This window comes from Ambystoma mexicanum, chromosome 2p (genome assembly GCF_040938575.1).
Source record: "Ambystoma mexicanum isolate Mex_15411 chromosome 2p, UKY_AmexF1_1, whole genome shotgun sequence".
Taxonomy (NCBI): Eukaryota; Metazoa; Chordata; class Amphibia; order Caudata; family Ambystomatidae; genus Ambystoma; species Ambystoma mexicanum.
In genome coordinates, this window is record NC_090923.1 from 1,398,513,380 (window position 1) to 1,398,530,939 (window position 17,560).

At 47.5% G+C, this 17,560-nt stretch overlaps 1 protein-coding gene across 2 annotated transcripts in view; it reads right to left on the reverse strand.

Annotated features, from left to right (window-relative positions):
- The window catches only part of SMARCC1 (SWI/SNF related BAF chromatin remodeling complex subunit C1), a 1,286,593-nt gene that overhangs the window by 728,896 nt on the left and 540,137 nt on the right, over positions 1-17,560 (reverse strand). For both annotated transcript variants that reach the window (XM_069645843.1, XM_069645841.1), the window contains exon 11: positions 4,248-4,372. In XM_069645843.1, the coding sequence (XP_069501944.1) occupies positions 4,248-4,372 (125 nt within the window). The remainder of the gene's footprint in view (positions 1-4,247; positions 4,373-17,560) is intronic.

A 17,560-nucleotide genomic window follows, 5' to 3' on the forward strand; every position in this document is an offset into this window, starting at 1 on the left:
AAGCGGCGCTCTTCTACTCAATGAGTCAAACATATAATTGTCTGCGTGTTGTTAGTTTTTTCCAGTGGAACTACCTCTGACATTTTAGGCATTGTTTACAGGCTTTTGTGTATTTGCTGTTGATATTAAAATAACGAAAGTTCTCCTCCGCTAACTTGATAAATGTCATTTACCCGCACCTTAATCGATAGTCAATCCCTTATATGTATATTTTCTGAGGCATTAGGTGGAGGGTTGTTACATTCACTTCCGTTCGTTATTATAGGGTTATTCCTTTTCCCTTAAACTTCATTTAGGTATTTAGGATAAGGGGTGACTAGAGTTTGGGTTTACCTCATGTTCTACAACTCTCTAGTCATCTTACCCCCTTTAGTGTTGCTGCCTCCATTATATCAACATTCTTCAGGACTTGCGCCCCTGTGTGAAAACAGGATGGAGAGCTCATAAAAATAATAATCAGGTGAGCCTGGGGGTATACTTGGGGACTAAAATCCTAAACAGTCTGTTGAAAGAGAAATTCCCAAGGGGTAGCTATTAAGGAAAGTTATTGTTTGATGTTTCCACAGTAATTCTCTGTTCCTTGAAGAAAGGATTGGTAAAGATCTCTCAGGGCGTTCCCGCAGAGTTCAGGTAAGTGTTACACCTCCAGGAAGATGAGCCGGAATAGGGTTTTAGAGGCTGGCTGCCGTTTGAGGTCTGAAGTTTTTCTAGGTTTTCATCAGCCTTTCTGCCAAAGAGCCTCGAGCCATCAAAGGGCATGTTGAGAAGTCTGGCTTGCACGTCTGGTGGAAACCCCGACTTCCTCAACCACGCAAATCTGCGTAGCACAACGCTTGCAGCCATCGATCTGCTGATACTATCAGCAGTATCCAGTCCAGACTGGAGACATTCCCCCATTGCCTCCTTCCCCTCTGACTATATTCAGGTAGCCTTCCCTTTCCTCGCCTTCCGGAATATGATCAGCCGCCGCCTAAATACAGTCCCACAGGGTATGGGTAAACCTGGCTAGGGTACAGGTGACATTTGCCGACTTAAGTGCCATACTGCCTGACGTGAAAACTTTACGTGCCCAGGCATCAACTTTTATATCCTCTCTATCTGGAGGGATAGTTGGATAAGCAGTTTGTTTTGAAGTAGATGCTGCCTGAATGACTAAACTCTCTGGAGTCGGATGTTTATTCAAATATTCAGGATCTGTTCCAGCCGGTCTATATTTTCTTGGAAAAGTGCTATCTGCAGCAGCAATAGTTTCTGGCTTCTCCCAGTTTTTCTCCACAGTACTTTGAAGGGCTCTGTGGAAAGGGAGAACAGGATCTTTCTGAGGTCCCTTGACGATTACATCCATCATGTCATCTTGTTCAAAAACGGGTGAAGTATTACCCCAACCCATATATTCAACTACCCTGGTCATAAGACCCCTGTACCCAGCATCTACATGCTCTGCAGGATCAGGTTTGGTGAACTCCAATTCTGGGGATGTGTCAACTCCACTGGCAGAAAGTAGAGTATCACTCAGGTCTCTCATTCTAGATTCCTGGTCAATAAGTTCCTCAGGAACTTGTCTTGTACCATAAGTAACTCCCAAAGGAGTAACCTCGTCTTCTTCTGAAGCAGACTCTTCATAGATTGCTGACAGATTTGAAAAAGTCTGACCTGGGCAAAGGAGTAAATCTCCTTTCTTCTTCCATCTGATTCAAAGGAATTGGCAAATCCTTCGAAGTTGTCGAAGGTGTCTTCTAAGTCTTCGAAGATGACTTCGATAATGGCGTTGAGGATGTTTTTGGCTTTGGAGTCGAAATTATCGACGTCGAGGGCGTCGACGAAGTTGTCGAAGTCTTCGACGACTTGTGTTTCTTGTATGGCACTGGAGAAGTGCTTCACTCTCGAAGAGTCTTCGAAGGTTTTACGTCGACTCGAGGTTTTTTGGATTCCTCGACGCTACCGGTCTTTGCCATGGTAGCCTTGGACTTCCCTTTGTCGTCCAATGGAGCGACTTTAGGGGTATGGCTTTTTCGAGGGTCTTTCGAGGGGGGTCGGGCCGCATTCTCGAAAACCTACATCTTTTTGTGGAATTCTTCACTCTTACTGGGAGAATCCGATTTAGTCGGACAACTAATTTCTTCGGTCGACTCTGAAGAAGATGAGGGGGATTTATGTCTCCTCTTCAATTTTTTCGATGACGAAGAGTGTCTCGATCTACTCCTAGATCGAGATCTGAGTGCCTATGGCGATCAGATTCCTTAGAATCGGACGCTTTGTGTCTTTTTGACTAAACCTTTTTTGAGGCCTCCCTCCCCACCAACAGTTTACCTCTCCTCTCACAAAGAGCTTTTTCGGTCATAGATTGGCAGGACCCGCAGTCGTCGGTTCGGTGACTAGAACCGAGAAACCAGAGACAAATCCGGTGGGGATCGGTGATCGACATCTTAGATCAACAATCTGCACACTTCTTGAACCCAGTCCTGGGTGTCAAAGGTGTCGAAGATAACGACATTTTCTTCAAGAATATAGAAGCGTGCCGTTCTCGATAGCGAAGCGATCGGAAAAACAGAACTGAAGCAACAGGTGTGGCTCGAGCTATTTATCATCGGTGACGTCGACAGAGTACGGAGTACATCGAGGGACAATCAGCGCCACGACCTCGAGCACAGCGCCCTCTGCCGAGAACATTTTTTTCCAAAGCAGCAAAGCTGGAGATAACAAATTATCACAAGATGAGGAATACATGTGAGGACACAATCCATTCGAAATAGGAATCATCACAAACATGAAAGTTGTCTATTGTATAGCTCCACCTCAAGTCTGGTCATGTGTATTTATTACTTGTAATCAGGTGTCGAGATCTAGCAGGGTACACAAAGGTCCAAGTCTCTTAATCCAAATGTGAGTTTCCTCCTGAAAAGTTTCAGATGAAAAGGTGTAAAAACACTGAGGATTCCAGGCAGGGGAATAGAAAACAAATGGGTTATTGTGTGTAATTGAGCAAACTAAAATGATCCCACTACATCTTACCCTGCATCCGCAGTTGGATGGTGCTGTAGGTGAACCTAGGAAGGTGTATCCTGCTGGGTACAACGTCTATAGACCAGAAAACAGACATTTGTCGTGTTGGCATCGGGAGGCAATTTTAAATTTAGTACAAAGTTTGAGTGGGCTTAAACTGAACGGCATAAGTGCACACTTCAAATGGGAAAAATAGATATAGGAAAAACAGATATAGGTGCAGACAGGAAAAATCTTCAAGCAACGAATTTCCTCGTTGCAGACGTCCCACAAATATCCTTTTTTGGATAAAGGTAAGCCACATGGGAAATGTTTGAGTGTGTCAGAACACCAGAAAATAAGTGATGTAAAAGTCCAAGGACGAACAGTTCCCGGGGGAAATTGGCAGTGGCATAGTCAGTGATGTAAACCATAGGTCAGTGAATCAGTCCGGGCAAAATAGCATAAACAATAGTCTAAACACTTGTGACTAGAAGGCATAAAAATTAATCAGGACGTAGGCAAGAGGTCAGTACTCAAGGGAGGCAGAACAGTTACACCATATTTGGCAGCAGAAGCATAATAGGAATGGAAACAAGGGAGTTGTACACAAATTAGGCAACAGTTCCAGCAGAGGAATAGTCAGAAGGCTAGAAAGAGGTCGGAACAGGACTGAGGACAAAGGAGAAATCACTGATCTCAAGATGAACAGGGAATCAAAGCATTTCAGTTATGAAGCACCAGATAGCTCCTCACTCCCATGAAACCTCTTGCATCGTCTGCAGGGTCCGTTCTAGGAGTACATGGTGACTTACCATGCAACGTCCTCCATGCTTTTGACGCTAGTCGCTGTCCATTGGAGGACAGAGCCCGAGACGCTGTTTCAGTCTCCAAGGCAACCTGGTTTGTGTTCTCGGGTAACAACCCAGCTCACACCAGGAAAAGCCTCCATTGACTATTCAATTCCATTCTATGCAATTTACTAAAGTATCTACACTTGTATTTGCCTGTAAACAGGACTTTAAAACTGCATTATAGACATTTTTGCAACACCGTACATTTTCCATGTGCTGCACTTCATTACCATCCCGCTCCCCCTTCGAAGAGTCAAGCCAGACTCCTCAATCACAGCTATTTTTACGAGTTTGGATTAGCTAAAGAAACGTCTTGCCAAACACCATTGGTTGGTCTTCTCAAACACTGTGCAAAGGGCTTGCAGAAAACCTGCGTAACAATAAGGGATTACACAGCAATGAGTAAATTACCATTTTTGGGAAGCACAACTTCTTCAATGTTGGGTACTGGTGTCGGATCCTCCATGTCCTTCGTGAGATCATCTTGCTCATCCTCTTCTTTTACTCCTCGTTTCTTCCCATAAAGTGCACCTTGACTGAATATACAGAGTTATAATCAATTAGGAACACAAACCTATTTCAATAGCACTAAACACATAACTCTACCAGTTAGTCATCAAGTTAACTTTATCAGCAGTGCCAATTCCGGATTAAGTCATACCCTATGTTTCGCTCTGCACAGCCAAGCCTTGCTATAATTGCACACCACATTGGGAAACACACAAGTGCGGGCACACAACCAATCCAGTAATTTTAATTTACTAAGGTGCTGTTCAAGACTAGCAAGCTCAGCTCTGAGTAATGAATGAACACTACATGCTTTTAAGTCTAGACAGACCTCTAAGCACTGTATCTGCCTAATTCTCTACCTAGCCAAGTCTCAATGTACCTCTGCTGGAGATAGGTTCTTCCTGGTGTTGGTCCAATCACTTTTAACACTGACTATATTATGCATATCACTACGCTCTACAATAAAGTCGGTAGCAGTACCGAAGACAACGCAATACTCTGCAACGAGACACCTCAAAGTTCCTGATGCCAATTCAACAAAACAAGTAACATTAAAGTATTTTATAATGACTACTAAATGCCTGGATGGCGTCAGGGAATTAAAGAGGAGTGCATGGGTTAGTCTAAAAAAATAAATGGGTATATTCCTTCACAAACATCACATCAAATGGTATCAGAATAGGTTAAGATATAAGACGTTTGGCAAAACGCAGTAATTCCTCCCTTCTCCCAAAGGGGGATTTCCCCCTCCATCCTCACACCTGACAGGCTAGAGAGTTGAGAACGCTCCGGAACACCCTCCATAGGGTTAGAGGCAAGTGGGACCTCACCGGGAAAACAAATCCCCTTTGACGACAAAGACTTGTGTTTCCAGGAGGAACCTCCTAGAGGATGTTACAAAATAACATTTTAACCCTTTTGAGGACCATATCTGTGAAGAGAAAATTCAAATGTGTTACAGCCAACATGAAATAGAAAAGCTAAGCTCCCATTCACTGGGACGAAGAATAGGACGTATGAAGAGCAGAGAACCTCCAGGAGAAAAACAGGAACCAAAGACTTATGCAGAGGAAGCACCATAGATAAGTCAGTCCAAGAAGGGGAGAAGCCTGGTGAAGGAAGAGACCGCAAGTTGCAAAAGGGCACAGACTTCAGAGATAAGCAGAGGCGAGATGTGCAGCGTCCTGCAGTTGAGACACAGGTGACCAGCGTGCTACAGTGGGTAGCTAGGAAGCCGGGGGAGTGAAACTGGATGCCTGGCGTCCCGAAGCAGAGAGAGAAGGAAACAAACTGGTGGTGTGACCAAAGGAGGTTCCTGGTGGACCAAAGGTGCTCAGAACAAAGGTGAAACCAATCTGCCACAGCAGACTCTTGACAAGCCAGTACTTGAGATACCGAAAAGCCATCCAAGATGAACCGAGGGAGGTGAAGCGGTCGAAAAGATTCAAGACGCCAGATAAGAAGACGAAAACGATCCTCAACAAACTAAAAGCCTGGTGAAGTTAACCCGCAGTTTAGCAGGAAGGGAAGGTTGGAGGGACAACGGGAGATTCAGGGAGTGAATGAGAACCATTATTGGAACACTCATACTAGTCATAGCTACAAGAAAGATAATTTTACAAGACCAGATAAAGACGTGAATAAGTATTATTGATACTCTCATACTCTTCCCAGTCACGAGAAAGAAAGTATAACAATATCTGAAAGGATAGTGGATGAATGAGAATTATTGGCATGCTCATCCTTGTCTCAGCCGAGAGGGAAATATTGTGAAGTCAGTACAAAGAGAGGTGAATGAGAAATATTCCGGGAGCGACCCAATTCATAGAAACTCATAGCATGAAGGCCTAAGTCAAATAGAAGGCCAAAATGTTAGACATCTGAGCACTAGCTGGATATTTAAGAACTTAAAATGGAGCATCCCATTTGGTGAGTATTTAAGAATCAAAACAGACATCACAGAGAAAATGGACTTTTTGAAATACCAACAAGACGCAGCAAACAGATTCAAAGAGAAAGTACCCTGTACATGTCAAACTGAGCACACCTAAAGAACAAGATGGTTAAAAAGAAGGAAGTCCTGCAAGTCACAAGCAAAAAGAAAAATTTAAAGAATGGCTAATTGGAATCGCCGAGATTTATTACAACATACTATTATCAGGCTGGACTTGTTAGTAGGATTTTAGGCAACAACTGGAAGACTAACTAAAGACACGGATGTGTCTCCACATCGGCTAAAGAGCAAAAATTGCATATGGAAACCCCATATCAGGAATCTACTGGTACCAGGTTTTCTGTCAGAAAAAGCACCCATAACCAACTGGCAATCAAAAGTGATGAATGGTTTCAAAAAAGGTATTGAGTGAAAAGCATGGAGGTGTGGTACTAACAAGATGGAGTATTGAGTATATGCACTCTTGAACAAAGGAAAAACTATCTATTAAAGAGCAGTGAAGTTACTTACCTCTAACTATTGTTCTCCAGCATGGGTCTGGCATGGATTCACATGCTCATGAATAAAGAATACATAGCAGGACACAGTGTTCCAGATAAGATTTTGAGGTGGGAGTATTTTACTCCCCGTTTTTAAACTTTGAGAGTAAATGTCATTTTAAGAGTACATTTTCTCCTTTGCAAGAGAATAAAATGCATGACATCCAGCGATGCATGCACACACTATGAAAATCATTACCGTAGGGCAGATTTCTGCATTGTTACAGAATACACTTATTATTTCTCAAAGGTCTGGCCATTTGATCTCTGCTGTATATATTTAAATGTTGAAATCACAAAAACCTAGCCAATTACTTAGTAAAGCAAACATGAATTGTATTGTGTGTTTTGAGGTTCGATAGCAGAATTGTCATTTGATGTTTAATGAGTCCTCATTTTCTGGAGCTATTACTACCAATGGTATGCCAATGTTCTGATATAACAGTGCAGAGAGGCAATGACTCCATGATAAATTCTACATCTAATCCAATGGTCAAATGGATATTTATATAGCGCTTTTTGTCAAGCGCTGTACATAAAAAATATTTATCACAATCACCAAACCAAAGTCAGTACTCCTTTATCGACCTCGAAAGGATGAAAGGCCGAGTGGACTTGTCGGGATTCAAACCTGCAACCTACAGATCACACAGATTGCAACTATGAGTGCTCAAATGGTTGAGCTATCTTATTGGCTAACATCCTTCAGAGGTCTTTTAACTTAGTATCGACTGAGGTATAATAATCACAGTACCTAGATGTTGGACGAACCATTTATGAAGCACTACATGAAGTTAAATACCTATATGGATTATCACAGGGACCGGTTTTGCCGATTTTCTATTTCAATTACATATGTAACTTTAGTTTGTTTTTGAACTGCGCTTGCACTTACTGGAGAGTCAGGTTTTGGATGTTTTAATTATAGTCTTGAAGATTTGAGAGGCTAGAACACCTGTGTTTGGTGTAATGACAAACGCTCACCCTTGAGAAAAGACTCTGCTGCCACTGACTATTTATAGTAATGTACCCCATTGACCGCAAGGTTGAATGGGCGTAATCTAGACTGTGCATGGTCATCATTTTACACATTTATAATTAGAGTGTAGGACATGCTTTACTTACCGTAAAAGCATTTCTGATGGTTGTATCTGCTTAGATTCACATGCTGTGCATAATCCGACATCCAGTGGTCACTGCAGAGTATTGCATCTTGTTTTTCGAAAGTCGAAAAGGGGATGTCGACATAGGCGTGTCTGTAATACTATCCCCTATACTGACGTATAGTGTACCCAAAATCCCTCACGCGTCGAGGTCCCCGTTTGTATTTTTTCTGCCATGAGGGAGCCTTATGACTAATGTGAGTACAGAAAACAGAGAAAGTAATAAGACGTCTATGTTCCTTCCATTCGAGTGGAGAGGAAGGGTGGGCGCATGTGAATCTAAGCAGATACAACCATCAGAAATGCTTTTACGGTAAGTAATGCATGTCTTCTGAAGCTTGCTAATCTGCTTAGAATCACATGCTGTGCATAGAGTAGCAAGCAGTACCCAGAGTTGGAGGGTGGTTGTGAGAAGGAACAGTAGAGAAAAGATGTCTTAGTACTGCTTTTCCCACCTGGGAATCAAATCTAGAATGCGCATCTAGACAATAGTGTTTTGTAAAGTTGTGTACAGAACTCCAGCTTTCCGCTTTGCAAATGGGTTTAAGGGGAACATTTGCAATGAATGCTGTGGATGCCCCAGTGCCTCGAGTAGAATGTGCTCTAGGCTGGAAGGGCAGTTCTCTCTTGGCAAGAGTATAGCAGAGTGATGCATTGGTCAATCCATCTAGATGTAGTGGATTTGGAAACGGCATCATCTCCTCTTCCTGCCGCCACTGAGACAAAAAACTGATTAGTCTTTCTCAGTGGTCTAGTTCTTTCCATATAAAACATGACCGCTCTGCGCACATCAAGTGTGTGTAGGCTGTTTTCTCCCAAGTTTGATGGATTTTGAAAGAAGGTTGGTAGTTCTATAGACTGGTTGACATGGAATTTAGAAATTAATTTTGGTGAAAACCTCGGGTGTGCACGTAGAAACCACCTTATCTTTGTGAACTGTTACAAAGAGATCTAGTATCGATAGCGCTTGTAGTTCACTCACTCTCCTAATGGAGGTGATAGCTATTAAGAAAGCAGTCTTAAGAGTGAGTTACTTAAGGGTTGCTTTATGCATGGGTTCGAAGGGGGAGCCCATTAGCCTGGTTAGTACCACGTTCAGGTCCCATCTGGGAGCTGGGTTAGATATAGGAGGATGAATCCTTTTCACTCCCTCCATGAAGGCTTTCATAACTGGAACTTCCCACCATGACACCTTATGTTGAGACAGTGTAGGCGGAGAGTGCAGCTAGGTGAACTTTAATAGAATTAAAGACTAAACCGGAGTCCAACAAGTGAGTCATGTATAGAACAATTTGTGTGGGAGAGCAGTCAACTGGGTTGATGCTGTTTGACCTACACCAGATGACAAACCGTTTCAACTTGCTAGAGTAGCAGTAACGAGTGTTCGGTTTCCTTGCTTCTCTGAGAATATCCATGCATCTCTGAGGGAGCTGCAAATGACCAAATAATATGACCTCAGGAGCCAGGCTGCCAAGTTCAGGGTCTGTGGGCATGGGTGCAGCGTTTGGCCCCTGTCCTGTGACAGCATGTTGTACGGGCAGGGTAGTTTCACTGGAGGAGACAGTGACATCTCAGATGAGCGAACCAGGGTTGGCGGGCCCACATGGGGGCCACCAGTATCATGGTAACTGGTTCTTGGTGCATCTTGTGCACTATCTTGTTGAGAAGGGGAGTCGGGGGAGAGGGGGGGGGTTAGTGTAGACAAATTTTCCTGACCAGGTTTTCCAGAGACCGTTCCCCTTGGAGCGGTTCTGGGGTAGCTGGAGGCGTAATCTTGGCATTGGGTGTTCTCCAGAGTTGCGAACAAGTCGATCTCTGGGAAGCACCATTCTGCGAAAACGTTGGAGACGATGTCTTCGTGTAGTCGCCATTCGTACTCTGCGGGCAGAGGGAAGTCTCTGCTAAGTTCGTCTGCCAAAAGATTGAGTTCCCCTGATACATGTTGAGATAACAGGAACATGTGTTTGAGAGCCCACTTCCAGATGTTCTGGGACAGCTCGGACAGTCCTGGAGAGTGAGTGCCCCCTTGCTTATTCAGTTAGTACATGGCCGTGGTGCTGTCTGTGAGGATCAGCACTGTTTTCCCTTGTAGGTGTGTCTGGAAAGTCTTCAGTGTTTTGAAAACCGCCAGTAGTTCCAGCAAGTTTATGTGTTTGGATGCCACACTGGGTCCAAACTCTGTGTGCAGTCTGATGGGATAGGTGAGCCCCCCATCCTGTGAGGTATGCGTCTGTGGTTAGAGTGGCTTCCACTGCGGGGGTTGCAAAAGGTTTCTCCACCACAAAGTTTTCCTTCAACCACCATTTCAGCGAGAGAACCAAGGCCTGCGAGACCACACTAGATCGTCCCATTGTCCGCTGGCCTGACACCACTGGCTGTTGAGCCACTCTTGCATTGGGCGCAAGCACGCGTGCGGTACCAAATAAATACATGACGCCATCATTCCTAGCAATCGCATGGCCAAGTGTACCGTCACCTCCCGACCAGCTACATATCGAGGTATCTGAAACAGCATGTTTTGGACCCTCTCGTTGGAGGGAAGACGAGGCCGTCCTTTATTCGAATTAGAGCCCTTAGGAATTGCTGGACTTGGCTGAGGTCTAGACTGGACTTCCTCTCATTGATGGAGAAGCCCAGGTGGAACAAAAGGTCTACAGTCTTTTTGTGTATTTGAGAAGCATGTTTCGTAAGAATCCCCTGTTATGAGCCATTCGTCGAGGTAAGGGTAGACTTGAATGGACAATCTGCGCAGGTGTGCCGCTGCCACTGCCAGTACATTCGTGAATACCCTTGGCGCTGAGGCTATGCCGAAGGGTAGCACTTTGAACTGATAGTGTTTGCCTTCTATCATGAACCTGAGGTATTTCCTGTGCGCTGGCAACATTGAAATATGAAAGTATGCATCTTTCATGTCCAGTGTTGCCATGTAATCCCCTGTGTGAGCAGGGGGATTACCTCCTGCAAAGTCACCATACAACATTTCTGTAGTTTAACGAATTTGTTCGCTGGGCGCAGATCTAATACAGGGCGCATGGTTAAATCCTTTTTAGGTACAAGGAAGTACACTGAATAAATACCCTCCTTTACATGTGATAGAGGCACGACCTCTACTGCTCCTTTTTCCAGCAGCAGTTCGACTTCCTGAAGCAGGATGGAGAGGCGTTCCGGTGATAGGCGTTTTGTGGGGACCGACTGAATTTGATGCAGTAACCGTGGGATATTGTGGACAGTACACCCAGCGGTCTGGAAATTCCCTCCCATGCTTGTAGGAATGTTAACAAGCCCCGGACCGGAGATGCATGGGAGGAGACCCGAACTTTCGGGTCATTTGGTGTTGGTAGCCAGGGAGCCTCTGGGAGTGGGGCCCGACTTCTTCACTTTCCACGACAACGTCCTCTCTGAGCATACTGTCCACTGGTTCCCTGAGGGGAGGACCAGTTGCCGACTGAGGAGTATTGATGATGATGATGATGATGATTGTCGTTGGCCATGAAAAAAGTGCCTGTTTCCATAACCTCACTTATAAGGAGGTCTTGTGATTTGGTCCATAGTTTTTAGAGTTGTGTTCCTTCTTAGATGTTTGCAGTGCGTCATCAACCGCCTTGCCAAACAAGTTTGAGTATTCAAGGGGTTTATTGATGAGGGATGCCTGTGTCTCTGGTTTGAAACCTGAGTTTGAGCCAAGCGTGACGCTTAAGAAGTACACCCTGGACTAGAGACCGCCCAGCCGTTTCGGCACCATCCAAGGTGTTCTTGATGATGATTTGGTTGACCCGAGTACCTTCTGTCACAATGGCTAACAGGCGGGTTCTCAAGGGCTCAGGGGCTTATTGTAGGCCTTCACGCACCAATCCCCATTGGGCATCAGCATAGCTAGCAAACAAGGTTGTGTTGTTGGCAATCTGCATGTCAAAAGCTGCAGAGGATGTAATCCTCTTTCCTAAAGCGTAAAGCTTCTTCCCCTCCTTGTTTGGGGTGCTTCGCTAGTAGATCGCGGAACCACCCCACCCTTTTCCTCGTGGTGGTTACTACCAGGGAATCAGGTATGGAGTGACCCCTAATGTAAAAGGGGTCAGAAGGTGGGGGGCTAAATAGCTTCTCTATTCTTGGATTGACCCCTCTAACCAATGGAGGTGTAGATAGAGGGGACGATGCATCTCTTGACTGAGGCAAGAAGGGGTATGGCTTGGCTTGCAGGCGGCTTTTCCCTAATTTTCTTAACAAAATCTACTTCTGGTGTAGTTTCCCCCTGTGTCAATTTCAAAATGTTCTGCCGCCTTGTGTAGCATTGCATTGAAGGTGGGTTGATCATCCACAGGTGAAGGGTCCCTGACCGGCGTGGTCTGAGGAGAGGGCAGATCTAACACATAAGGGTCTGTAGACACCCATGGTGACTGCCAGGGCTGTGGTTCGCATATGTCTGGGTCTTCCTTGAAGTCCCCTACAGGGTCTTGTGGATCCTCTTCAGTGTGGTCATATGTATCAAGTTCTTCCTCAAGTGGGTCAAAGAGTCTTGGAAATTTGGCCCTAGGTCTTCAGGGAGCACCTCCCTCGGCCTCTTGGGTGCAATGTGTTCAGAGGTGGACACAAACTTATCCACTCTGTCCATAAATGAATCAAATCTTTCCCTAGTCCACTGGGATAACCCTGAACGGTCTAATGGCGGCAAGGGCTGCTCCTCCGCCTCTAGGCGTCGAGATCTCTCCCGTAGCGTGGAGGATATACCCCCCCTTCACCCTCCGAGAACCCTTCTCGTGGGGCCGGCACTGGGGATTTATTTCTGGGTCTTCCCTTCGATGTGGGGGGAGGTTCCGGCGTACCCTCCGTAGATTGACGTCTCTCTGACCTTGTGAACAGGCTTCGGTGATTCCCCCCCCGGCACGGAGCGTCCTTAGTGACTATTCTAGCTAAGCTTTCCACAACTAGTTTGTCTGTCGAGGGCTGGTCGTGAATAGTTTTCGGCCGAGCCAGAACCTTACCGTCGACAGACGCCGTCTTACGAGGCGTTTCGACTGATGTTTTGGTGGTAGCGCCCTTAGTAGAAGGCCCAGTCACTAGGCGCGTATGCGGCTGCAGGGAGAGCTGGCGATCCTTACAGTCGGCGGAGGCTGCCGTAAGAATCGTTTCGTAAGAATCCCCTGTTATGAGCCATTCGTCGAGGTAAGGCGTCTCTGTTGGCGTGGAGGCCTTCAATTTCGAAGAATGGCCGTGAGTTGTGCGCTTTGTGATGGAGTGTACATCCCTTTAAGTAGGGCCGGAGCAGAGCTTTTCAGGGCCGGGGACAGACGCTTTCACTGGAAAAAAAGCATCATTTGTTACAAAATATTATTTCTCATTTGCAACTTAGGTTTCCACCTTATTAATTATACAATCCTAAAATTCTAGGAAATTATGCACAGTGCTTCTAAAGCTGAATGGAAAGAAACCATTCCTTTTATCACAGTGTGCAGTTTCTTTTTTTGAAAGGCTTCAGAGAAATGCATTCTGTTCAGAGGTGGCTTGCAATTACATCCATGTAGCTAAAAATCAAAAGAAGGCTCCTAGTTTCTATCAAGTAACCTGACCTTTGCACTGCCCTCTGCTCTAAACCTGTGTGTAAATGTACCTAGGAAAATAATAAAGCTGTCGTATTTGCAAGATTTTCATGCTCAAAAAGGCCTAGTACCCACCTTATCTGGAGGCCTGGCAGTACACACATGCACAACCACGGGAGGTGGCAAGGCTGAACATTAAGCATCTCTTACCTCCTCACCATGCTCACCTTCAAGCGAACAGGTTGCGCAGGACTGCTTGGCCGACTCTGGCCTACTCCCTGGAATCCCTGTCGACGCAGTAGAACTTTGTGAAGGTGTGAGTCGACTTCCACGTAGCAGCACCAGACAGGAACGCCATAGTTGCAGCTATCGCTGTGGTCGAATGCGCTCTTGGATGGCCAGGCAACGGTCGGTTTGCCAACCGGTGACAATGGGTGACGCAGCCGGAGAACTACCTGGAAATGGAAGCCTTGGACAGGGCCTTCCCATGGTTCACAGGACCAAAGTTCACTAAAAGTTGCGACGTCTTCTGAAAATTTGGTGCGGTTCGCATATTACTTCAGCGCTCTAGCCACATCCAGCAAGTGCAAACTCCTCTCAGCCAGCGACGAAGGCATTGGGAAGAAAACAGGTAACACCAAGGGCTCGTTTAGATGAGTCTGACGGCACCTTGGGCATGAAGAAGGGGTGCATCTGTAGCACCACCCTCGTCTCGTGGAAAGTCAAGTAATGTGGTTTACAAGAGAGGGCCTGGATCTCTCCCACTCGTCGTGCTGAGGTGATGGCCACAAGAAACGCGGTTTTCCACAACAAAAATTTCAGTGGTGCAGAATGCATAGGCTCGAACGGTGGACACCCATGAGCCTAGTCAGCACCACACTGAGCTCCCACGCCGGGGCCTTGACCGGCAGGAACGAACAGAAAAGTCCTTTGATGAACTCCTTGACCAGGCGAAGTGACCATAACGACGACCGTCCTGGAGTTCTGGTGTAGCGGGATATCGCTGCCAGATGAACGATGGAGGCATGAGCCAGCCCTGCTTTGGCCAGCAACAGCAAATACGTCAGCACCTGCGGAGCCATAATCCGTAGAGGGTCAATCTTATGTGCACAGCACCAGACGGCGAACCTCATCCACTTATGTCCGTAGCATTTCAGCGTACACGACGCCCTGGCCTTTGCAAGAACCTCCTTGCAGTCCGCCGGGATATAGTATGCCCCAAAATCTAGTGCTAGGCCTGCAAGTTCAGGGACCCTGGGTCGTGGTGCAGAATCGCGCCTCCTCTCGCGAGAAGATCTGCGGCTGCCGGAAGCTTGACTGGAGGGGACGCTGACAAGTCCAGAAGCTCCAGGTACCATATCGGTCTCGGCCACGCCGGTGCAACGAGGATCATCCTGCAATGGGACCACCTAAGTTGCTCGACTAGTCGAAGCAGCAGCAATGGAGAGAACGCATACAGGAACAAGTCGTCCCAGGGGAAGTAGTATGCATCCCCCATGCTCCCCGGCTGGGGAAACCTGCTGGCGAACCTCCGGCACTTGGCGTTCATCACCGTCACAAATAGATCGATCTGGGGATTGCCCCATCGTCTGAACAGAAGATCCACTTGATCCTGCCGAAGCTCCCACTCGTGGCAAGAGCGCAGTTCCCAGGAGAGCGTCGGCGATGGTGTTCTTCACTCCTGCCAGATGAAACTGAATGAGGAACATTCCCCTGAGCAACGGCCCAGTGCCACAGGTCCTGCACCTCTCTGGAGAACGCTGGGGATCTGGTGCCCCCTCCCCTGCTTCCGGATGTAGAACATCGTGGTGGTGTTGTCCGTGAAGACCCGTACAACCTTTCCCTTGAGGGACGGCAGGAAAGATTTGAGGGCCCAAAATACAGCCCGTAGCTCCAGTAAGTTGATATGCAACGACTTCTCCTCCGGTAGCCACAGGCCTCTTGCGTGGAGACTTCTGGTGTGCGTGCCCATTCCTTCGAGGGAGGCGTCCGTCGTGACAGTCTCCTGATGAGGTGGGGTGTCTGGAAATCTGCGCCCGACAGATGCGCACGGACTCCCCCACCACTATCGCTCGAGGGAAAAACTCGTCGAGTGATCTTGTCCTCGAAGCTTCCTGATACCAGAATCCAACAGGTGTCGAACTCTTGCAGAGGGGGCATCCGTAGCCTGTACAGCTGAACGAAGTATATGCACAAAGACATCATGCCGAGAAGGGACTTGATGGACCCCACCCTTGCGATCTACAGGGTCAACAGTTGTACTTACCCAGGATGGTCTCTATCCTCTCCTCAGACAGACACCAGGCACGACACCGCGTTCAACCGAAACCCCAGGAACAGCACTTCTTGCGATGGCACCAAGCAGGACTTCGCATAGTCCACCGAGAACCCCAGCTCCCCTTTCCCATGCACTTGCGCGTTCTCAATGTCACTGGGCGTAGTAATATAGTTGTTTTTGTTCTCCCCTGTTCCCCCTGCCTTTGCCTCTTCGTGCTCCGAAACACTGGTGTACGAGCACAATATCACGTGCTGAGGGGTGACCATCCGAAACTTCTGGGATTTGCTGTACTTGTTCAAACGGCAGAGGTCTAGGATGGGCCTCCAACCGCCTGTATTCTTCTTGACCAGGAAGTACCGCGAGTACACTCCAGAGCCTCTGAGCCTCTTTGGGACGAGATCTATTGTGCCCTTCTTCAGCATGGCCCGCACCTCCAGCAGGTTTTCCTGCCTGGCCACGGGTGGAATGCGAGGACATTTTCGAAAGGACGGCCGTCGCTGTTGCAGGGTGCCCAAGGCATGAGCCGTCTCTGGGCCTGGAGGGACTTTATGGCCTGGAGGGACTCTAGACGGTCTTTCCGAACAAATTATACCCGAAGGGCATGTCCAATACCCTCGACTGCACCTCCTGGCAAAAGTTTGTGGCCTTCAACCATCCCCACCGACCAAGGCAAACACTGTTGCCAATTTCGCGAAATCCTATATCGGCAATGTCCGTGGCCACTGTGATGGTATGGTCCGATGCCACCTCGCCCTCCTGCAGGATCTCCAAAGCTTCCGCTCTCTTGTCCTCGTGAAGGAAGTCCAGGAGGGGAGCGATCTTAAACCAGAGTTCCCTGTCGTAGCGAGTCACAATGGCAAGATCATTGGCCGCCTTTATGGTAGTCGCTACCAATGTGAACTCGTCCCATGGAGTCCAACTTCTTCCCCTCGCTGTCCGGGGGAGAGGTCGTTGACGCCGCAGAGCCAGAGAATTTCTTCCTTGCCGCCACAGACTACTGAATCCGCGGAAGGCTAGTATCTCACGACACTTGGGTGCAGAGTCCGGCACCCTGTACTTCTTTTCGTACTGGTCTCTCTTCGCTGGGCAAATGACGGATTCTTCATATGGGACAGCCCCTCGTCCCAAATGTCGTCCAACAGAGGAATCGACAGCACGGTCTTCCTCTTCGCCTCTCAGCGATGGTACATGAACTCATCATCTTTTCCTCGGGGGTCAGCTGAAACAGGTCCGAGGACCTAAAGATCATGGCATGGAACAAGCCTATCTTGTCGGGAGGTGAGGGATTGGGAGGAGCGGGGGGGGAGTGAGAGGCTCTGGACGGCAGAGACGAGAGGTGGTCTAACCCGTCGTCCGTGCCCGTCCCCACTGTGTCCGTATCCTCCCTCGGTGGAGGGGAGGAGGTGGGGGGGAAGACGGGTGGAAAGGCGGTCGAGGGTGAACTCTCCTCTTCTTGGTAGGGGGCACACCTGATGGCCCCAGTGCCGGGGGATCCTCTGGTGCTGCGGGCTCCTCTGACGGAGGAAGGGGTATCCTTGTCTGGATCTCCGAAGACAAGGTGTGGAGTGTCTGAAGAATGTCCACCGAAATGTTTGCTGGGTGCTGAGGTGGTTGCTGAGGTGGCGGAGGTGGGAGCAACGGCAGCAGCGGTGTAGGCTTCTCCAAATCCTCCTCCTAGTCTGTCTCGTCCCCACTCTTGATGTCTCCCTCGTCGGGGTCCCTCCCGTAGGCCTTGGCCTAGACTGA